General features: G+C 46.6%; 2 protein-coding genes across 3 annotated transcripts in view; one reads left to right on the top strand and one right to left on the bottom strand.

Annotated features, from left to right (window-relative positions):
• The window catches only part of Abcc3 (ATP binding cassette subfamily C member 3), a 49,828-nt gene extending 44,607 nt beyond the window's left edge, over positions 1-5,221 (top strand). For both annotated transcript variants that reach the window (XM_052194902.1, XM_052194903.1), the window contains exons 30-31: positions 2,766-2,960; positions 4,717-5,221. In XM_052194902.1, the coding sequence (XP_052050862.1) occupies positions 2,766-2,960; positions 4,717-4,825 (304 nt within the window). In that variant the 3' untranslated portion in view covers positions 4,826-5,221. The remainder of the gene's footprint in view (positions 1-2,765; positions 2,961-4,716) is intronic.
• A 1,425-nt stretch (positions 5,222-6,646) lies between these two features.
• Positions 6,647-20,372, bottom strand: LOC127694025 (ankyrin repeat domain-containing protein 40). Its single transcript, XM_052195387.1, has 5 exons — positions 19,978-20,372; positions 14,509-14,657; positions 13,702-14,181; positions 10,020-10,201; positions 6,647-8,856 (listed from the first exon to the last, which is right to left on the bottom strand). The coding sequence occupies exons 1-5, from the start codon at positions 20,109-20,111 to the stop codon at positions 8,710-8,712; spliced, it is 1,092 nt and encodes a 363-aa protein (XP_052051347.1). The 5' UTR covers positions 20,112-20,372; the 3' UTR covers positions 6,647-8,709.
• Positions 20,373-23,881: the final 3,509 nt, after the last annotated feature.

Here is a 23,881-nt window from a genome sequence, read left to right on the forward strand (position 1 = left end):
TAAGACATAGGCCATGCGGATCAAATTCAGACCATCAGTCCCAGTGGTCAGTACCTTTATCTACTGAACCGTCTGACTCAGTGGTTCTCACCTTCCTAATGCAACCACCCTTTAATACAGTTCCTCATGTGACGGTGACCCCCAGCCATAAAGTTACTCTTGTTGCTAATTCATAAACCCTTGCTATTATAAATCATAATGTAATGTAAATAACTGTTATGCGACCCCCCCCAAAGGGGTTGCAACCCACAGGTTGAGAACTGCAAACCTAACTAAACAGGCCCTGGAATACATTCTAATAGCACATTTTTTTAAAGATTTATTTATTTTATTTATGAGTACACTGCAGCTGCCAGACACACCAGAAGAGGGCATCAGATCCCATTACAGATGGTTCTGAGCCACCATGTGCTTGCTGGGAATTGAACTCAGGACCTTTGGAAGAGCAGTCAGTGCTCTTAACTGCTGAGCCATCTCTCCAGCCCCTACTAGCACATTTTATTCAGGCTAATGTATTTTAAATGACATTCATCATGCCATCAGTATAAAAGCTATTAGGTGATGTGTCCTTGTCATTTCAGATCTTGGGAGTCTGAAACAGGAAGATTATCTTAAATTTAAAGCCACTCTGGGCTACAGGATGTTGTTATGGATATTTTGCATTTTGCATATTTTTCACAGTTTAGAATCTTGTATGTATTTTCCATTTTCTTTTTGTTTTGTTTTGTTTTGCTATTGTTGTTTTTGTTTGATTTTTGAGATAAGATCTCTTTAAGTAGTCCAGGCTGGACTAAAATTCAGAGAGATCTCACCTCTGCCTCTCTTCCTCTCTTCTCTCTGATTCTCTCTCTCTCTGTCTCTGTCTGTCTGTCTCCTTTCTGTCTCTGCCCCCCCCCGTTCCCTCCTCTCTCTCTCTCTCTCTCTCTCTCTCTCTCTCTCTCTCTCTCTCTCTCTCTCTCTCTCTCTCGATCCTTCTACCTATGCCTCCCAAGATGAGATACCACACCTGGTTGTATTTTCCACTTTCAACACAGCTCTGTCCAGAGTAGCTAAGATTCAAGTCTGAAAGAAACAACTGTGAGCAGTCAGTGGTTACACTTTGAAGGAAGCCGTCCTGGGTCTTTTCTGTGAAAAGCTCTTAGCCTGCATGCACTCCTGTGTAACATCAACGAGTTCTCTCCCCTTTCTGCCCTCTCTTCTTTCTTACTTTTCCCTTTTGGTGCTGGGGTCGAACCCAAGACCTTGCACATGCTCAGAAACACTCTTCTGTAACCTACATTCCTAACCCTTTCCCCTCCATCTTTATATTCAGCACATACTCATGTTTCAAAACTTGAAACAAACAAACAAAAGGTCACATCTAACCAGGGCTTAATGTTTTGCAATATTCAAAGTACTTTGGCCTCCACCATCTCATTTAATCTCTACTGTTGCCCCGTGGACCGGAAATAGAAATGGAATTACTTGCCCAAAATTGCATGGGCAGCCAGAGACAGGGCAGGGGACTCAGGGAAGTGTGAGACTTTTGTCCCCAATTACTGTCTTTGCTTCATCACAAGGCTCTCTCCAATCAAAAACATGTGCTGTGGGTCTGATGACACACACCTGTAATCCCAACTAGTTGCCCCAAGAGAATTCAAAATTCAAGGCCAGCCTTGGCTGGAGATGTAGCTCTTACTTAGTGAATGTGAGGTCTGGGTTCAGTTTCCAGTACAGTGCCTTCTCTCCTCCTCCAAAAAGTCTCTAAGGGTAAATGTGTACCTTTAATTGGCTTTTACTTATATAAGCACATTGGGGGTGTGGCTGGTGGCAGTTGGGGCTCTCTAATCCCTGTCTCTAGACCTCTTGGCTGTCTGCTGGTCCCCAGCACTTCCCCCAGAGTGTCTGTAGCCCTTCATATCAGGATCAGAGAATGAAACGGTCCCTCCTTCTCCCTCAGTGAGACTGTGGTCACTTTAAGTATAACCTGTATGCTGTGCCAGGCCCACCATTAATCAGCCCTGAGTTCTATCTGGCAGCTCATTCTGCTGCCAAAACCTTCATTAGTTGCGGGAGAGGCCAGGAAGGGAGGCCGGTCTTTACTCTGGCTGTGACTCACCCCTCTGGGAAGGGTTGAGGTATTTGTCCTTGGGTGTGTGGGGGGTTGGGGGGTGGTTGCTGTGGCCTCTGTGGTTGGGAACAGAGCCTTGCTTTGTTTATTGGTTCTGGCTTTCAAGGCCAGAGGTTGAAGATAAGGATCAGCTCTCCTGGTTCCCAGTGAACAAAGATGGGGCATCCCCAGGTTCTTTCCTTACGTGTCTCCCAAATAGACCCGTGGTCTCTATTCCCTGTGTAGGTAGGAGATGAGCATCAGGATGGTATAAATCATAGTTTTAGCAAGATGGCATGAGTGGCTTGTATGTAAATATCCAGGAAGAGCAATCCCAATATATTCTTACTAAAGTGTGATTGGCTGATACTGTGCACTGAAGACACACAGTGGGACTAGTTGCTGAGTGATGGAGAAGGAAGCACAGGAAGAAGAGACCTGGGAATATTTACAGCAGAGCTGTCACTGTGGTGTGACAGTGGATTGACTCTGGATCTAGCCCTCCTGGTCCCTCATTCTGGTACAAGCCCTTGTACCTGCTCCTGGAGAGCTGCAGCAGAACCGGGAAAGGTAGACAACTGGTCTACCACGGGCTGCTGAGAAGGAGTGGAGACAAACATGTTGGAAAGGAGGGTAGCCTGGGCTCCTAGCTGGAAACACGTGCCTTCTTTCTCAGTGTTGGCCAGAGGCAGCTCCTGTGCCTAGCCCGAGCCCTGCTCCGAAAGAGCCGAGTCCTGGTTTTAGACGAGGCCACCGCGGCCATCGACCTGGAGACTGATGACCTCATCCAGGGCACCATCCGTACCCAGTTTGAAGACTGCACTGTACTGACCATCGCCCACCGGCTCAACACAATCATGGACTACGACAGGTGAGCCCTGGAAGCCAAGTGAGGGGATCCGCAGCTGTCACCTGGGAGTCAGGAAGAGGCAGGGCCGTGGAAAGTATCTGGGTGTGAGAGAGACTCTTGGCACTGGCTATGGTATGGGGCCACGGAGTGGGATTCCCAAACCTCACTTACAAGTTAGAATAGAGCAGGGCTAACGGGTGCAACGACACATGCAAAGACACGGGATCCTTTTGGAATGGCTGACGTGGGGGGAAGTGCACCAGGCTCCCTAGACACTGGAAACTGCACAGGCCGCCACGGAGGAGTCCCATCATCTGCCCTGTGTACCACACTGCTATCGACAGGGAAGTACACGGGCCACACCCCATAAAGCTGCTTGGGAGGTATTTGAAAGATTCCCATCCTTGAGGGCTAGACTCTTAACAGTGCCAAAAAGAGCTGATGCTTGTGGTGCAGACTTCGTGTCTGAGCTAGAGCCCTGAGCCCTGATTGCTGTGTGACTATGGGCGCGCGCCTGATGTTTCCCTGTGTCTGACCCATCCCTTCTCCATGTCTCTCCTCCATTCCCATTCAGAGCCCCACTGGGAGCAGAGTTCCAGGAGCTGGAAATGCTGGGCCCTGCCTCTGGAGGCCAGAGGCAGTCCCCAACAGCCCTAGGGTGGGAGGCTTGGGCCCCATCCTGGGGGTTGGGAGTTCACACCTTCTAAAAGAGCAGGCAGACATTATGAGTCAGGTACAGAACCTGTAATTAGAGCTTGCCAGAAGGAAGGAAGCAGGGGTCCCTGTGTGCAAGCAGAGGAGGCAACACAAGGTAGGAAGACCCTCACTGCTAAGAAAGTGCCAGCTAGACCCAAAGGATAGGAAAGGACTGAGAGGAGAAAGAGAAAGGGAGGGGCCTGCATACCTCAGAGGCAGCACAGCCCCAAGGCAGGGAACACTGAGGCTGGTGGGCAGAGTCAGAGAGAGAAACAGGCCACAAAAGGAAGACCTTACAGATTCAGTTGGTCTTCAAGTTAAGGGCCAGGAGAAGCCACTAGAGACTGAGTTTGGATGACATGGCCTCCTCAGCAAGTTTAGGCAGTGTCCAGGAGGTAATGGTCACTCCTGCCCAGCACACAGATCTAGGAGCCCAACATGTGGGGTTCAGAAAGCAACCTGCCTGTCTCACAAAAGGCTCTTTCTCCAGGCTTGTGGGTGGGCACCCTTCCCACCTTACCCTTGTGCAGCTGCCTATGGGTCTCACGCCAGGTGTATCCCGTGTAGTATGGTTGCTAGGAGACTAACTCCAGGCTCAGGTTTGCCTGGGGTGGGGCAGTTAATCCATGCTGCAGCAGCATCAGCCCAAATCCTGGTTTGCAGCGTTGGCCTTGCTGCAGCCTGGTTTCCTGCCGTGTGCCTTTGTGAGCTAGCACAAAGCAGATAGATGGACACAGGACCCAGGACCCAGCATGCAGGTCCATGGTTCCCTGCACACAGCCTGCTGAAGCCCTGCGACCCTAGCAAGAGGAAAGGCTCATTAGGGAAGGATTTCTAAGCCCAGACTGGCAGAGATGAATAGGACTTTGTGTTTGATCCTCAAAACTGCTCCATGCACTCAGCTAACAAAATAGCGAAAATAACCAGCCTTGCAAGTGTGCATATGTGGCCTATCGGTCGGGCTGAGTAGGTTGACTGACGTGGGTAGGCTGCCATGTCACTGCGGAGCCTGAGTGGTAACCAAGGGCAGGGCAGGCCTCCAGGGCTGGGAGACTTGACTACTCTTTCTTTCCTTGGCCAGGGTCCTGGTCTTGGACAAAGGAGTCGTAGCTGAATTTGATTCTCCAGTCAACCTCATTGCAGCTGGAGGCATCTTCTACGGGATGGCCAAGGATGCTGGACTCGCCTAGACGATGTGTCTGTCCCAAGGGTTTTTTCCTTGTCAGAATGGACTTGATGGCCATGAGTGGGGACATTTTGAGTTTGTTTTTTTAATTCTGCAGATTGCCTCACAGACTAGCCATACTTAACAGTGGAATGAGGAAGTGAGTTGGAGGTCACAGCCAGTTCAAAGACAAGTTCAGACCAGTGCCTGGGTCTCCTGCTCCTAATCTACCATTATTCCTGTACTGTACTTTTAAAGAGACCTTGCTTCTGCCTCTACATATTCTTATTTTCCATTTTTTTTTTAAATTAACTTCTCTCTCCTGGCCCAGGGACTGCTAGGTCAGTCTGTCCCGGGGAACAGAGTCCCTGAACTGGTGCTGTGTAAATCCACTGATGAAATAAAGCTGAGGTCAACAGCCTTTGGGCCACATGTTACCTTCTTCTGCCTGTTTGCAAAGTCTGGGGGTTCGAGCCTTCGTGAAGAACCAGGGCATGATGCAGGCCCTCCTACACTTCTGTGTGTCTGCAGTTATCTGAAACCTTCAGACCCAACACCTGTGGTTGTAAATACCATCTTCATAGCCAAAATTCACAGCCAAACTACCGTACCTCCAGCACTGCTGGGGAAAGGTAAGAAAGGCCCTGGGGCTTGGCCAGAGTGAGGCCTGGCCTTCTTGGAAGAGCTGCTGAGCACACTTCTGGGTCTCACCAGGGGCTAAAGTGAATGTGAGCTCGAGAGCTCGCCCGCCCCTCTGGCTCCACTAGATGCCCATTCAGCAGGGAGGCCACTGCTCTTTCCTTCTCCTCCGGTCAAGCTGGGTGAACAGAAGGTCAGAAGGAGGTTCCTGCCTCCTCCCCAGGCCCCGTGGACAATTTGAACAAGCCAATGAAAGCCTTCTGCATATTCTATCTGGTCCCAGGACTGCACTTGAAAGGAACCCATCGCCTTCCCAGCCTCTGAGCTCACTCACCCTCGTCTGTACCCTTCCTGTTGGTGACAAGTGACGAGTGTGTGCGGGTGGTGGCTGGTTTTCTTTCCCCACCCTAAGTGCTTGGCTGTCACCAAGGAGATGGCGCCTTTGATCTGCTTTTTCTATCTGCCCTGGGTTGGCCTATGCTGCAGGACCATTTGTTAAAGGTTAATCACTTTTTGGGGGGGATGGGACAGGCTATTTCTGCCCAGGATGTTTATGAGTGTTTGGAAGGCGACTTCCATCCTTCTGATAGAGCAAGTATGAGAGCACAAATGTCCAAATTATTCTGCCTCTCCTTGGTGCTAAGAAAAGGTCTCTGCTGTGCTGTCTGATTTATTAGGCCAATTTGGCATGACGTCTGCCTTTGTGGGGTGCTAGGAGGCCTAAGCCAAGCAGGAGATTCATTCAACATCCTTCCCAGCCGAAGATCTAAAGGTGTGAGGCTAGCCTTCCTCTCCTGTCTTGGGAGTTGGCTTCTGCACTCATTGAGGCCATGACAGGTGCTGTCAGCCCAAGGGGAGGTTCGGTTGTGTCAAGTAAATAGGATAATCAAAAACTGTGGTTAATAGGGGATGACCTCTATCTAGCTGGCTCAGCGACTCCAGGGAAACCAAGTGACTGCTGTGAACCGGGAGGGAAGACGTCACACAGAATCCATCTCCAGATGCTACCCACAGGGTGAGACAGTAACACTCACGACAGCATGAGTGCTGCCGGAACAGAGACAGCAGTGGGGTGGCAGACACTCAGCTGGGGAGCTGGTCCTTGTTGTCCTCCACAGCGCCAGCCCCATGGGACTTCACAGCCATTTGAACCCTCTATGATTAGAATACAGAGCTGTTTACAAGGGCAAAATGAGAGAAAGCGGACTTGGTCAGTTAACAGTTAAGTTTAATAATGCCTGTTATGTTTAAAGAGTCAACAACACACGAGGAAAAGTCTTCTGTGAATGTTTACACAGTGTGAAAACATGCTTTAAATATGCAGTGGAAGAGGAGAGGTGCATTCAGTTAACAAAGCTTAAAAGAAAACCCCTTGTTATAAATCACACAACGCATATAAAAATATTTCTCTGAATGCATAGATTAAGACTCGGGACTCACCTAAGAGCAACCGTGCAGTTTCATCCTACGGCCCGAGACACTGGCCCCAGAGGACTGTAGCAAAGGGCAGGACACTGGGCAGAGCCATGTGGGACACAGGACCTTTGGCCACTCTGAAGCACTCGCTCGCTCCTCTGTGGCCCACCGCCCAGCCAGATCCCACTGCTTCTCAGAATCCCTAATCAACTAGGGTGGCTGAAGGAGTCTGAGCCCCAGAAATTTAGACACCAATTAATACTGAGTTTATTTCTTCTAAGATAGAATCACACTTAATTCAATTATTAAACTTTTTCAAAGCAAATGGGGGAGGGAAGGTTAGTACATTTAAAGTCATTTCTGATTGGTTGAAACACAAGGGAGGTTTCTTCATTAAAGCACTTGGGAAAAGGGGTGATGAGCCACCACTCTGCTACGCAAACACTCTACAGGGGAAGTACCAAGCAGTCGCCTCACAGTGACCCCATGACACTGGCTTTGAAGACCACCTCAAGCTCATTTCAGCACTCAGGCGGCAGTGGGAAGCCATTTCCTGAGCACAAGGGTCTCTCCCGGTACATCTGTGTGTTTTCCGTCAACTGCAGTGTTCTAATGAAATTGAGTTAATACCCAGGAAGTTAAGTTTCTTTGGAAACTATAGGCACTATGGGGAAAAAGCTTAAGACAGCAGGGATCCTCATCAGCGGCTACTCCAGCCCTGCTCTCCTACTCCTCCTGGGCCAGGTCCTATCTACAGTTAAGCAATCAGAGGCTCTCCATCTTTAGTGATGCTGAGGAGGGGAAGATTCGAATACCACGCTCCAGAGTCTAATCAGGTCCTCACAACTGACTGTGGAGGTAACGGGGAATTCCTAAGATTGGACAATTTGTTTACAAAAGCAACAGATTTCAGAGTTATGTAAAAACCCTAATAATTTCCAAAATAACCTTTATCTTTGATACAAAAATAAAGATGCTAACTCCTTTAGTTCAGTTCCCCACAATAACCTTTAAAACAGCGACCGATCTGGGCTCAGAAGCTGCCCTCGTTCCTGGGGGTGAGAGCGGTGGACTCCACGTCCAGCAGACTTGTGCTCTTCTTAAATGGCGCAATTAAACAGGGGTGACAGGAGTGGCCTGGAGCGGGTGGTGGCTCCTTTACAAAGCATCAGAGAGCCCTCTAGTGACTGTGGAGGGGAGGAGATGCGAAGATGACTGCCTGAGACAGCCGCAGTCATGAGTGGTCATAAAAGAAAACTGGGGGAGGGGAAGCTCTTTTGGTTAACAGCCTATTTACACTTAGGTAACTATATTTTGAATACTTTAAACCTGAGTAACATTTATAAATACGCTATATGAGACCTTGCAGCCACAGAGCACTCCAGAATCCCTCTGTCCAGTACCTGTGCTTACTTGCTTGCTTGCTTTCCCCAGTCTCCCTCCCTCAGTTCAAACTTCCATGAGTGTCACAAGTATGCAACACCAGAGAAGCGCCCGGCCCTTCAGGCCACTGTCAGCAGGAGTGGCTAGAAATAGGTCTGCGCTCTCAGTGTCTGCTTCACAGCCCTCTAGACTCCGCGCATTCCACACTGGCTCTCGTACCTTCGGCTGCTGCCTCTCAAGACTACTTCCCGCTGTTCAGATTCACCAGTAGTTTATTGTGCACCAAGAGGCTTGGAAGAGTGGCACCGCTGCTGGGCCGGGTTCCCAGCTGCCGAGGCAGGATGTCAGTGAACACTACGCAGTGGCACCAGGGCCCTGGTGGGCATCCGAGGCTTTGGGATCAATGGCTTGTCCTTTGGCCCAGAGGTGACACATACTGTCACAATACTCAGTGATAAAGTCCCTGCTGCATTAGTATGTCAGTTTTGAAGCTCTCCGGTTGTAGCAAGGCCTCTCAGTCAGTGTGGATGCAGCGTTTCTAAACAGAAAATTATTCTCGCTTATCATCAGAACCAGTTCTAGCTCCTGGAAGTCCTGGAGTCGGGCAACATCTTTGTCCTAAAACAAAATGGGGCAATTAATTAAAATTTTCTCTTCATTTAATTAACTCTTTTATTACATTTGTTTATTTTGTGTGTACCCATTTGTGTCATAATGCACATGTGGAGATCAGAGGGCAACCTGTGGGAATCGGTTCTCTCCTTCCATCATGTGGGGCCCTGGGACAGAACTCAGGTCCTCGGGCTTGGCAGTAGGTGCCTTTACCCACTGAGCCATTGTGCCAACCCAAGGCAACAGAGCAATAGCAGCAGCTGTGTCTCTGCTTGGTTGGTTGTATCAATTCCAGGGTCTTGGTTCATCTTTAATCTAGAAGGAAAATTAAATCCCTGAGACAGCTAAGCAGTGACCAGGGCCAACATTTAACCTGGACAAGATAGAGAAAGTTCTAACAGTCTCTGCTGCAGGTTAAGAATGCCTTAAAGGGACAGGCAGGTGAGCGTCAGGTTTCCTCAGGAACTTAGAGAAGCCAGAAGCTTGATGCTGGAGTGCCCATAGCTGGCTGGAGCATCACAAAGATGCCAGGTGGGCCGCATATCATCATATGGCATAAGGTAAGCCCACAGGTCACCATGGGAACAACCGAAACAGACCCGAGTAACATCCTGCTATCTTCCAATCTTCAAAAGTGCCAGCATATTAGAGTATGATAGTTCACACCTTTAATCCAAACAGGCAAGAAGCAGAGGCAGGAGGACTGCCATAAATCCAAGGCTGGCCTGGGACACACAACAAATACCAAGCAAGCTCGGACTACACATCAAGACCCTGTTTCAAAATAAATAAATGAGTAAGCTGGGCTTCTCTGTGGCCAGACAAAGGGAAGAAAGCCTCTGGGTTACAGTTAGGTTGGAGCTGGGGCTCAGAGCCTTGCACAAAACAAGCACAAGCTTCAACCTGAGCCATGGCCTCAGCTCTCCTCAGGCCTTTTTACTACTGGCTCCCCGCTAAGCTCTGACTCAATAACCAAGGAAGAAGTTAGGTGTGGGCAGGAGAGGTGGCTCAGTGGTTAAGAGCAACCACGTGGTGGCTCACAATCATCTGTGATGGGATCCGATGCCCTCTCCTGGTGTGTCTGAAGACAGCTGCAGTGTGCTCATATAAAGAAGTTAGGTGTGTTTGAAATGTAAATAGCAACCACTCACTGAACAGACTTTCCTTACCTTTCTTAACAGAGTATTGGGTAACTTTCTTATCTTTTCCACTTGGTCTGGATTAACACCCAGCTCACAGCAACTCACTCTGAGCAGTTCTTGGTAGGTGAGTTCCTGTCGATCCAGTTCAATTTCAATGAAATCATTTTCTCGAAGAGATGGGTTCTGAATCCTCACCTTAAGTACCAGCTCTAGAACAAGAGGGAGAAACATGGTAATGGAGCACAGAGCATGTACTTTAAGCTCTGCAGCACTCATAGAGGAAACCTCGTCCAGTCAGCAGGCTTTTTACAGCCTTCCGCGGCTCTGCTGGGCAGTTTCCTGCACCATCTTCTCTGCTACGGTTCACCAAGCTATAAGGTGCAGGTGTGTGCAATGACCTCTGAGTATCAATTACACAGGAGCAGGAGAGAAGAGCAGCAAAAGGATGGCAAGGGCAGGATGTGCTACATGACGACTCTGACAGGACCCACGATTATGTATCTAAAGTTATAGGAAATTTACAACGCTTCTTGAAATACAGAGTGTAAGGAGACAGGCATGGGTTGTGGCTCACACTTACAATACCAGTAACAGGAGGTGGGGAGAAGAACCAGAGGTTTCAGGACAGCCTGGACTATATAGTGAGACACTGCCTCAAAACACCAAACCAATTCATCTTTGTAAGTAAGGAGGCAGAAAGAAGCAGATCTCTGTGAGTTCCAGGCCAGCTCAGTCTACATAGTGAGTTCTAGGCCAGATTAGGATACAAACCCAATCAACAAAAACAAAACAAACAAACAAACAAAAAAACCAACCTCAAATCCAAACAAAACAGCAAAGGAACAAGAGCAACAGCTACATCTAAGCCTGACTTGAAATACTACAGTTTAATGAGGGAGACGGTCTTGCTTGGGAGCAGATAACCCTACTTACTATTCATAAATCAGTTACAAGTGATCTGTCCTCATATTCCAAACCCAGGAGTCACGATGCTTCAAGCCAACTATTTACACACATTTGGCAATTCTGTCTGTCTCTTAGAGTACGGATTCTTCACAGTACCGTGGGTCACCGATACTAGCAGGTATAGTACTAGGTTTTCAAAACTAGGAAGTAAGTTATTTATAAGTGAAAAGAAAAAGTAAGTGCACACTGGGCTCTATGGATTCTACTGGAATTAGAACTGTCTGTAAGAACATCTGGTTTCCAATGTTCTCAAAATGACACCGAAGGCCAGGCATGGTGGTGTGCTCCTTTAAGGCTAGCATTTCAGATCTTTATGAATTCAATACTAGCTTATTCTACATAGTGAGCTTTGGACCAGGCAGAACTACATAATAAGATACTGCCCCAAAACAAACACATACAAAGAGAGAAATATACATACGGATATATATAAATAATGGATGTATTTATATACATACAGCATATGTATACAAATACTTGCCTCCTCTCCAGTCTTTTCCCTCTCCATGCCCCTCCTTTCCCCTTTCTTAGTCTCTCTACTTAAACTGGAGAACTGTCACACCTATAACAATGAGGACACCTCATGCCCACATCCTGGCTTCTAAATCCAATTCCCTGGCCCCCAACAAAACCACCACAACTCCCAAGAGAAATGGTGATTGCACTGCTGGCCTGGGGAAAAGACACTATAAATGAGGCCCGTCTTGTTGCACTAGAATAAGGGGGATGTGCCCACAGGACAGAACTAGCTGAAAGGGGTTCTCACAGGCTAAATCAGGAATAATCTGAATATTAAAAGGGTGACTGCATCAAATTACAACACAATGAGTGTAATATGAATCACAAGTCCAGGCTGGTGAAACAGCTCAGCAGTTAAGAACACTGGCTACTCTTCTAGGAGACCTAGGTTCAATTCCCAGAATCCACAGGGTGGTTCACAACTGTTTGTAACTCATTTCAGAGATCCAATGTCCTCTTCTGGCCTCTGAGGACACCAGACATATATATAGCATACAGACATACATGAAAGCAAAACACCCAAAAGGAAAAATAAAAAAACCCAAAAAGAAAGGATTGTAAGTTCACACAGTTATAAATGAGAAGGAAAAGTCCTTCTCTACTGACATTTGTTTTTATTTTATTTCATTCCCCCAGACTGGAATTACATAACATTGTGAGCTGCCGTATGGGTGCGGGAAATTGATCTCAGGTCTTCTAGAAGGGCAGCCAGTGCTCTTAACCACTAACCCCCCCCCTTTTTTTTTTTAGCATAACACCAAGTAATAAACAGAGAAGGAATGATAGTAAGCCGTATTTCACCAAATAACTGCTCTGAACCCCTCAAAACTATAGAGGTCAAGAATGATAGGGGAAAAGATGGGGCTAGAGAGATGGCTAGAGAGATGACTTTTCAGAACACCTGCTGTTTTTCCAGAGGACAGAATTTAGTTCCCAGTACCCATATCAAGTAGATCACACTGCCTACACCTCCAGTTCCAGGATATCTGCCACCCTCTTTGGTCTCTGATATTGTGTATACGTGGCATACTTACACAAAGGCAAAACACTACTATACATACAAAAAAATTTAAATTAATCCCGTTTTCAAAATTATTTTATATGCGTTATGCCTACATATATGTATGTGTACAATGTATATCCAGTGCAAAAGAGGGGATAGGATGGGCTGGAGAGATGGCTCAGCAGTTAAGAACACTGACTGCTCTTCCCAAGGTCCTGAGTTCAAATCCCAGCAGCCACATGGTGGCTTACAAACATCTGTAATGAGATTGGATGCCCTCTTCTGGTGTGTCTGAAGATAGCTACAGTGTACTTATATATAATAAAAATAAATCTTTAAAAACAAAAGAGGACATTGGATTTCCTAGAACTGAAGTTACAGAGAGTTGTGAGTTATAGTGTGGATACTGAGACTGGAACCAGAGTCCTCTGCAAAAGCAGCACTGGTCTTAAACTGCTGACACCCATGATACATTTTTTTTTCTGTCTATTTCTTCTGGTTTTGTCTTTTTCCTTGTGTGTGTGTGTGTGTGTGTGTTTGTTTGTTTTTCAAGACAGAGTGTCTCTATGTAACAGCCCTGGATGTCCTAGAACTCACTTCTAGGACACTGTTGTTCTGATGGTTCAGTTGATCAGGCTGGCTGAGAATTCACTTGAGATCTGCCTGCCTTTGCTTTCTGAGTACTGGAATTAAAGGCATGTGCCACGCTAGTAGACCTGGTCTGAATAAATTTCCTTTTAAAAAGAGAGAAGGTTGTAGTGCACACCATTAATTCCAGCACTTGGGGGGGGGGGGGAAGAAGGGAGGGAAGAGGAAGGAGGGAGGGAGGGAGGAGGAAGGGAGGGTATGTGTATAAAGGGCTGGGTAATGGCTCAGACTGATGAGGCATGGACCGGCATAATGACTGAGCACACTATCACTGAGACAACTGGCAGAATTTAAACATGGACTATTGGTTTAGATCAGTATTAAATCAAAATTGCATTTCCTAAATTGAATACTTGTACTATAGCTATATAAGAGAAAATTCTTGTTCCTAGGAATGATAGAAAAGGAATAATACTTTCATGTTTTAAGGTAAAAGTATATAGCTTTTGAATTTTGACTGTAAAGAGTTCCTTCCTTAGACAGGTCTTGGAACTTTTCCCTAATTTTGTAAGTATTCCCTATCTAAATAAACAAATAAGCATCTCTCTCCTGCTACAGAGGCTCTGCTGTTACCTTGCATATTAAATGGAAATGCTCCGGTGAAGAAGAATGGCTGGAATGCTGGCGCTGGCCCTGCATACGTCCCGTTCTGAGGCTCCAGAGACACCGGTGGCTTGGATGGGACAGAGAACAGGGAGCGGTTCTGACTCACTGGTGGCTGGCAGACAGGACCAGGTTTTGTGCTTTCTGGTGTTCTCAGTATGGCAGAGGGGGCAGAAATGTCACCATTCTGGACCAGTGCCAACGAGCTGTGGTCCCTAGGAAAGGCCCCTAGCAGAGGGGGTTCTGTGGGGGGAAGCAATGGAGGTGAGCCCTCTGCAGGGGGTGACACTGGAGGTGGGGAGGGGCCCCCATTCTGCAACTGGGTAGAGTCTTCTGCTGCAGGGGTATAGATAAAAGGGAAGGCTGGGTTGGCCAGATAGTTGGGAACAAAGGGCAGTTCTGACTCCTTCTTCAGCTGAGGGATTTCATCATCATCATCGGCTTCTTCCACTTGAAAATAGAAAAATACAGAACACAAAATTTACTAAAGAAAGGAGCATGGTGGAAGCTAATGTTGTCACCTGAGATGTGACCCACACTTTAGTCAGGACTGACTGCCTCTTCAGGTCAAAAGAGAAAGAACATTTCATTAGGCTTATGGCTACCATTTTTACGATTGTCAATTTTACAAATTAAAAAAGAAACATAATATTGGCCTCCAACAAAAAAAATGCAGTCACAACACTGGTATTAACTTATAAAAATAGGACTAGTTATCTGATCAGTACCAATGTGGCCAATAGTCACACATCTTAAAGGCTCCTCAGACAGACTCACCTCCCATAATCTTCCTGATTTCTCTCCTTGATGTTAATTGTACCGGCATTTCTCCTTTGGTTGTAAGAATGTCTCTGTCAGCTCCTGATTGTAGCAGGTAGGACACCACCTGTCCATGGTTGCGTTTACATGCCCAGTGCAAACAGGTCCTGTCCCAATGAAAGGAGAGAGAATGAGAAAAAGTGCTTCAAGGTTTCAAATGATAAACATCAGTAAATACATGTGCAGAAGCTTGTTAGACTTCAGCAGGAGCCCAGAAGCCAGGCCTGCTTCAAAACATGAATATGAACATAGCTAGGCATGGTGGTGCACACCTTTAATCCTAGTACTTGGGGGGCAAGAACAGGTGAAGTCTTCGAATTTAAGGGAAGTTTGATCTACAGAGTGAGTTCCAGGCCAGACAGAGTTCCCTCGTGAACTCTGAGGGAGAATAATATCTTAATATTCTTAAATTTTATTTTTAAGTTTCATTCTTGAGTCTGAAGCTGTCAATGATCAAGTGCTTGCCTAGAATGCACAAAGCCTACCTAGGTTCAATCCTAGCACTGTAAAATAAAGAAAGATGTACTTTCTAGTCCACCGGAAACATCAGGTTATCCCAGAAGCTTCAGTTTCCAAGGTTCTAGAGACTACCGGCTCCTGACTGCAACACTTCCAGATGCTACTCTATCAGGAACATCCATTAGATCTTGGTCTCTTTGAAAGATATTTCTATGTTACTTCTTCTCTTTTAGAAACTATGAAAACCCACATGTATCAAGTGACAACCAAAGAGTAAATACTGCCAGGCTAATAACCACCTATGTGAGGCTGCTCTGCCGGGCCGGCCATCACTGCAGCAGGGTACCACATCAATCTTAGCTGCTTACTCCCTTTTCCCACACACACCTACACACATACATGATTTCCAAACCTCCATTTTTCAAACTGCTAGCCATTCTCAATCTCTCCAGAAGGCTACAAACATATCCGCATCTGCTCAAATGAAATACTGCACACAACATTTTATTCTGGAGGCACCAAAAAGAGAAAGTATGAACAACTAAGTGGTTCAAAAACAGACCCTTCTAACATAACAGCCTCACTTAAGCAAAACTATTTAATATTGTATACAGAGGTGCTGTACTGTACGATCTAATGGACTATTCCTTTAACACTATAGAAATTTAATCAGCATCCCTCAAACACGCCACCTCAACAGAACTGCATCTTCAAGTGCAAAGCATATTATGGAAGGAAAATACATTCTTCCCATTATGAGCTCACTCACTCCTCATTCCTTTCCCATTTTGAATATCCTCATTCACCAACTCTCTAATTTAACCAAGACAAGCATCTCCAGAGCTTATGGCCAAACCCCTATAAGACAATGAAGAGAGCAGAGGCTCAGAAGAGAGGTCACCAACCTGGGAAACCATCTGTAACATTTATTTGAGTTCAAGGAAAAGCTGATTTGCCTTTACATGAATGGGTTAGAGAATGCTGCCTGAATGACTAACCTATCAGAATGACAGTCTACACCATCATTTACCATCCAGGTACCTTTAGTGTACACTTTGACACTAAAAAAATTACTGCCAGCCGGGCAATGGTGGCACACGCCTGTAATCCCAGCACTCTGGGAGGCAGAGGCAGGCGGATTTCTGAGTTCAAGGCCAGCCTGGTTTACAGAGTGAGTTCCAGGATAGTCAGGGCTACACAGAGAAACTCTGTCTCGAAAAACAAAAAACAAAAACTAAAAAATTACTGCCCATGTGAGAAAAACAGAGAAGAGGCTTTTAAAATTATTTTGTTTTGTGATACTGCAACCCAGGGCCTCGCATGCTAGGCAAGTGCTTGATCACTGCTACATCCCCAGCAGAGGGTAAACAGAAGGAAGGACCTGACATATACAGGTGTGTGCATGGGAGCGAGTGAGCGTGCGTGCGTGCGTGCATGTGCGTGTATTAGGTATATGCACGTATATGTATTTGCATGTGTGTGTATGTGTATGCATATGTGTGTGGTACCAGAGAATAAATTGATGTCTTCAACATAGTTTAGGCAAGCACCCTACCACTGAGCTACGTATCCAACCCTCATGTTTATTTCTTATCATTTAGTGAACCTAGGATAAAATGGACATTGCTTAGCATAGGGGGATCCAAATTTTCCTTGATTCTGAGCAAACTGCAGCTGAGAATGTGTTTGGGTGGAGCTGTCTGTGGCATAGGCTTGAAAAGTGAATAATTATATTAAGTGAGCACTCAAAATTGAATGGATTGGGCTGAGGAAAAAAAATACAAAAATAGCCTCCTTTTTGGAAAGAAGTTCTTACTGGAGAGTGAGAGAGTAATTTACCATGAGTGGGTCAGAGACTCTGAGACAAACCAACTGGTTTAGAGTACCAGCGTGTGCAGGGCTTAAGTGAACGCAGCGTGTCCTGGCCACCCCAGCCACCATCCTTTGCAGACTGGAGTCGGGTGACTATTAGCAGCTGTAACTCAGAACCATTGCAGCCAGGCAGCATTGTCAACTTCTTCATAAGCCATTATACTTATTTCTAAAGCCAAAGGGGACACATGACACTTGGATTACAATTGATGTGGAAACTCTATTTTTGAACTTCAACTCTTTAAACTTTATATTTGCAGTCAGCATATCCCATTAGAACTGGGAAGTATTTTAGACCAGAGGCTTTGGGCATCATTCATCAACTGGGTATCATTCATCACTGCTAAAACTGTGGTTACTGAGCAACCAAGAATTGAAAGCAGTCATCAGTCTGCTTTTCAATGTTGAAAAGACTTGGGTTTTTTTGTTTTTTTCTTTTTTCAGGGTAACTTTATATGTCTTCCAACATGTTGCCTAATAATAAGAAAATAACAATACCTAACACAAACATAATACTTTACATGTTGGGCACTGTTCTAAAAGCTCCGTTTGTTTAATCTTCAAAATATCCCCTGAGGAGCTGGGTACAGTGGGATCTGCCTGTGGCCTCAGCTACTCGGTAGACCAGGGTAGGAAGAAGGTAACTTTGAGGACAAGGGTTAAGACCAGCCCAGGCAACACAGCAAGGCCAAGTCGAAGGAGGAGGAGGAGGAAAAAGAAGAAGGAGAAGGAAAAGGAGGAAGAGAAGGAGGAGGAGAAGGAGAAGGAGGAGAGAGACAGAGAGAGAGAGAGAGAGAGAGAGAGAACAATGAGAAAATCTACTATTGTGAACATTGTTCAGTCATGAAGCTGGGGTAATCAGCAAACAAATAAGCAAATTATATAGTGTGTTAGGTGGATATTGAACTCTGTGTGACCATAAAGCAGAGCAAGAGATTAGGGCTGGCAGGGTTGGGAGGAGAGTTGCATAATTTTTAACTGACAGGTAAGGAAAAGCCTTAGCATGAAGCTAAGATCTGAATGAGGACAGTGAGCAAACCATGGGGTAGATAAGAGAAAAGCTTTCTAGACAGGAGGGAAGGCGAAAGTCTAGAATCCGGGATGTGCTGCTGTTCCAGGGAAAGCAAGGAGGCCGGGGAAGACGTGAACAAGGAAGTAAGTCTCCAGAGATGAGGCCCAAAGGTCAGGGAAAGGAGTGCAGCCTGGCTTCTCACAGTGGTGCGGGAGCCACTAGAGAACTTTGAGTGAAGTGCTCCAACTGTTCCCCAAGTCAGGGTAAGGCTGTGGTGTAAGCAAGGAGACTAGTAAGGATGCTGCTAAGGGGACTGTGGAATGATCCTGCATCACAAATGGTGCTGGCTTTGAGTCACAGTGTAGAGAGGTAGTCAGATCCTAGCTGAACATAGAGGCACCAGAACTGGCTGACTGTATGCAGTTTGTGAAGGAAAGACAGAGACCAAGGACAGGGCTAAGCTTTGTGGTCTGGTCTTCTAAGAGGGCAGGAGGAGAACCGAAAGTATTAGGCCAAGAGCATAAGGCGGGATAAAGGGAATCTAGGAATTCACTCTTGGATTGAATTGACTGGAGTCGGAATTAAACTCTATAGGAGTTCAGAATTCCTAAATTCTATAGGAAGCCCCACCATGTTAACCAAACTCACCTGACATACACTGTGTATCTAGCACATGGCAGGCACTGTGCCTAGGGAGTCAGATGTTGGATTTCTTTTTCAGCTCTAACATCTTTAAGATGAAGAAAAATAACAAATGTCTCCGGATAACCCTGAGATGTTACGTTTTTAGAACCACATCTGTGCCATAGCAAGTTCCACACATGGTAGCTACTCACTATCCTTCATCTCAATAAACACTGTCAATACTTCTGAAATAACTGGAAAACAAAGTAACTTAGGCAAGACCACACAGTTGGGCAGACAGAAACTGCAGCAAGACCAGGATCCTTACTCTGGAAAACACTGCCTCCCAGTGCCAAAGCAGGAACTCACAGCTTTTGGATGTCAGGGCAAGGCAAACACAACTATAAGTGTTTTGACTGCAAACACTTCAAAAAAAAAAAGCTAAAAATTAGAGTCCTCTGTCCCTAGCAGTGGACAACTGTTCGGGCTAGTTTCTCTAGGAAGAGGAGTCAGGTAGCTTTCTTGGAAACTAGGAAATTTCATTTCTGACTCTGTTATCATATTGACAATTGTGCAACCAGGGCACTCTCGAGGATTCAAATGATATCCAGTGCCCTTTCTATTCCAAAATGTATGACTCGATTTACGGGGGGCAGTGTGGGGAGGGGGTTAAAACTCATTTTAACTTTAAGCTAGCAAAAGAGACTAGATAAACATTACCTGGATTAAATAAAAAATTGTAAAATGTCAAAAAGGGTAAAGGTACCACATTCGGTAACTTGAAACTAAATGAGACATACTCCGTATTGGGAAGAGAACAAATCTGCAAGCCGACTTGTAAAGCCTTGAGTGAATTTCTCTATTGGAAATTGTACTAAGAAAACAAACCACTCTACAGGGCAACAAATGAGTCTCCCCTCAACAGGCAGCTGTAGGCAACAGCCAATCACTGTGGTATTTTAACAGCAGAGGCAAAATTATTATGCAAGTGGTGAGGGTTTTGGAGTTGTTCCTTTTCTCCTGGTCTTGGCTAAAGAAATCGTGCTGGTTTTAAGATTGGCATTTGCTCCGTTGCGTACGCTTTCATCTCTGCACGAACTGTTCTTCAGAAGCGCCCATGGCAAAATAATTCAAGCTTGATGAAATCCAGAGCAGAGTCGCTGAGAATCAAAGCCTCTAGCATCACCATTTGGGCCAAGTTAGCCAGGGGGCGCGGGGGATGGCGTGGGCTCCAGTGTCCCGGAGGGCGCTGGCCGCGGTGAACCACACAAGGTATGATTTGGGGAGGATGTGCTCCTGACTGCGCGAGGCAATGGGGTCAGGGATAGTCTGGAAAGCGCACAACCTGAGAGGCTTGAGGTACCAGGCTTCACCTTAGCCTGCGTCCCGGGTCACGGCTGGCTGCTCCACGCCCCGAGCTAGCAGCCCTGAACCCTAGGCCTCCCCCGCTCGCCACTTACCAGCCGTTGACCTCATTTTGGGAGTTCACATCCACCCCGCTCTCCACCAGTTTCTGCACCTCCCGAATGTCCCCCAAGGCCGCTGCCTCCCGCAGCCTCTCCTGCTGCTCCTTCTGCTCTAGGAGGGCGCTCATCTTCCCCAGGGCCCCGGGCCCCAGGCCGCCCCGCCCTGAGCCTGTCAGCGCCGCCGCCGCCTCCGCGGCCCGCACCCGGCCATGAGGAGGGAGCGCCGGGCTCGCCCGCCCCACTCGCGCCTCCGCCCGCGCCCGGCCCGGGGCCTTGAGCTCCCTCCCGCCCACCGGCAGATCCCTAGCTGCTCGCGGCCCGCAGGCCCAGGCCTCCTCCCCGGCCGCGCCTCCGAAGGCCGGCTCCGGGGGACCCTTTTCGGTGTGACAACATTGACCCAGATACTTTTCGTTCCCACCCGCGGCCCCGCCGCCGCCCCGGCCGGCTGTTTATGTAACCACTGCACTGGATTATCTGCTGTGATTCATTGGCTATTTTTAGGCCTCCCACCCGGCAGCTTCCAGGGAGGAGGACAGACACAGGAATAGTTGGGGGGCGGAGGGATCCGACATGTTTAGAAGCCAGAAAAGCCTTATCCTCGGGAGCAGGCTGTTTAGCAGGCATTAAAAATAATTGGTGGGTTTCCACCCCCACTCCCCCAAGTTTGGTTAGCTTTTTTCTATCTGAGCCAATTTTTACCCAGCAGGACGGGGAAATAGACTGAAAACGATCCTACTATAATATGCCCATTATTTGCAGAGATAGATGACACTGTTCTGTCTTATTTTTGTCAGTGCTTGGGACTATTCAGCTAGAATATTTATTTCAGTTGTTACTGTTTTATTTTACCCTTTATGGTTTTTAGACAGGAATTCTTCCAACTTGGCTTTCATGAAAATTAACATTGATTCTAGTTCATAAAATGCAACTCATTATAGCTTATAAATTGTAATTATTCTGAAAGTCATGGAAGGAAAGAGGGGGGGGGGGGCAGGGGGGGCTGCTTAGTCATCCAGGTCCTGATCCTCTGATCCTAGGCACTGAGGGTAGAGCTATGGTGTGTTCATAAACAGCCGTGTGCAGCAGTACTCCTTGCCTAATCTAGTTAATGAGGTTCAGAGCCTTGGTTGGCACTGTTCTACCACCCAATGGGAGAAACAGAAAATATTGTTTTGCCGAGCCCAGGTGCCTTGGAGAGATCCCTGGTGTGACACTAGTGAGAGAATTTTGCAGATGGAGTGAGATTAAGGAAAATGCCCTGGGGAGGCAGAGAAGAGGGCCTGAATAAAGATGAAACACGGAGGGATACATTTAGCTATAGAGAGTCTTTATCTCCATTTTTCGGGGCTGCCGAGGGCACACAGCATGCATTTGTCTTGTTACCGTTTAAGAAAAAACAAGTTTGTTTCTTACTTTACAGTAATTCACACAGTATACACACTGCACACCAGGAGTGACCAATATCAACTGACTAAACACTTAAATTGGTCCCAGTGGCAAATTGGAACTCTGCTTGAGCTTATATTTGTATTTGTTTCCCTAGTTTAAAATTTAATTCTCAGCTTCGACATGGTACTCCATCCAAGGCTGATGGGAAGGGCATTGAAACTCAGTCTTTTAACACAGTCTGAAGGACAAGAAATAGCAGTCTTTAAAAAAAAAGGGCAATTTAAAAAGATTATAGCAGACTTGGTTTTTGTTTTGTTTTGTTTGTTTGTTTGGTTTTTTGAAACAGGGTTTCTCTGTGTAGTCCTGGCTGTCCTGGAACTCACTCTGTAGATCAGGCTGGTCTCGAACTCAGAAATCTGCCTGCCTCTGCCTGCCAAGTGTTGGGATTAACGGCGTGCGCCACCACCACCCAGCAATAGCGGACTTATGACATAGCTTAATGGAAGAGTACTTATCCAAACAAGGCACCGGGTTTCCTCCTCAGAACTGTAAAAAACAAACAAATAAAGTCAACAACAGCTGCAATGATATAAATTAGGTACACTCCAAAATTCATGTTCTTTTTGTTTGTTTGCTAAATTTTCTTTCCTTAAAAGAATTATATCGAGGCTAGAGAGATAAGCCAACAGTTAAGAGCACTTGCTGCCCTTGTAAAAAGGCCCAGGATTTGATTCTCAGGACCAACATGGTAGCTCACAACCATTTGTAACTCCAGTTCCAGGGCAGCAGATGCCCTCTTTTGACTTCTTCAGATTTAAGCACGCACATATGCGCATGCATACATGCTGGCAAAACACGTGCACGTGAAGACAAAACGAAACAAATAAAACTTAAAAGGGAAAGAAACTAAAAAGAAAGGCAACTGAGTGAGAGCCAGAAAGTGTGAGCCAGGAAGCAAGCACTCTCCTGGCCCGCCACCAGCGCCCTGTGTCGTCACTTCCTGCCCTGGCTTCCCTTGATGACAGAGTACAAGCTGAGAAAACCCAAAGCCACCTCCCCTACCCCTCTGTAGCTTTCCAAGGTTACAAAGGATCGAAAAGGTTGAACTTAGACCCTTCAGTCCTTTCTTAGCCATTCGGTGGCTCTCGAGCCTGGGTGTCACTCATCACTAGCCCCGCCCACTCCCTTGCTCTTCCACCCACTGATTTCCGTTACTCATCCCCAAGCTCTTTTGAAACTTTCTCTCCTTCCCCTCAGCTGAAAAAAGAAATGAAATAACTAAGAGCTGGACGGTGATGGCGCATGGCACACAGGAGGCAGAGGCAGGTGGATCTCTGCGTTCAAGGCCAGCCTGATCTACAGCAAAGGCTATACAGAGAAACCCTGTTTCAAAAAGAAAAAAAAAAGGGGGGGGGGACTAAGACAAGATCCAGACTTAGGTCTTCAAACATTCTTGGCAAGCACCTCACTGACTGATCTAGCTCCTTAGCCCTGAATGCACTTTTTAATCTCTCGACTGGAAACTGTCAATCATATGTCTGTTTTTATGTTTCTCGGTGCGGAGGGTTTGACCTGTAGTGCAGCTGTACTCCTCGCCCGAGAAGCAGTGCTTCTGTTTTGCTTTGTACTATGTTTCTGTCTGGTTTGGACTTTCATGTAAGTAGAGCGGCCCAGTCAAGAGGGTAGGCACGAATCTTAAATTCAGAAAAGAGGTCCGAGGTGGAGGTTGGCATCTGGCACTCGTCAGCAAAAAGTGCTCGCTGAAGTTTTGCAAGCAGAAGAGATAATCGCAAGGGAGTTGGTGAGTACCCAGAGAAGACAGCCAGACAGAACGCTGAAGAACTCTCAAAATTCTAATGAGGGGCAGGAGAGAAAGTTTCAAAAGAGCTTGGGGATGAGTAACGGAAATCAGTGGGAGGAAGAGCAAGGGAGTGGGCGGGACTAGTGATGAGTGACACCCAGGCTCGAGAGCCACCGAATGGCTAAGAAAGGACTGAAAGGTCTAAGTTCAACCTTTCGATCCTTTGTAACCTTGGAAAGCTACAGAGGGGTAGGGAAGGTGGCTTTGGGGTTTCTCATTCTGCCAAGGCAGGCCTTTAACTGTGTAGCCAAAGACGATGCTCCTGCCTCAGCTTCCCAAGTGTTATGTTTTAGCCTTTTGGATTTGCTTCCCTCTAATTTTTCAACCAACCCATTCTAGTTTAGCTTCCATTCATAAGACTCAAAGAACACTTTTAAAAGTTCCTCTTCTAGCCGGGCAGTGGTGGTGCACGCCTTTAATCCAAAACCAAAACAAAAAAGTTCCTCTTCTAGCATGCCAACAGTTTTCTTCATTGTTATCAATTTCATGTTTTAAAACGTTTTTGCTTTTTTTGTTTGTTTGTTTGTTTGTTTGTTTTGTTTTTGTTTTTTTGAGACAGGGTTTCTCTGTGTAGCCCTGGCTGTCCTGGAACTCACTCTGTAGACCAGGCTGGCCTCGAACTCAGAAATCCACCTGCCTCTGCCTCCC

This window comes from Apodemus sylvaticus, chromosome 10 (genome assembly GCF_947179515.1).
Source record: "Apodemus sylvaticus chromosome 10, mApoSyl1.1, whole genome shotgun sequence".
NCBI lineage: Eukaryota > Metazoa > Chordata > Mammalia > Rodentia > Muridae > Apodemus > Apodemus sylvaticus.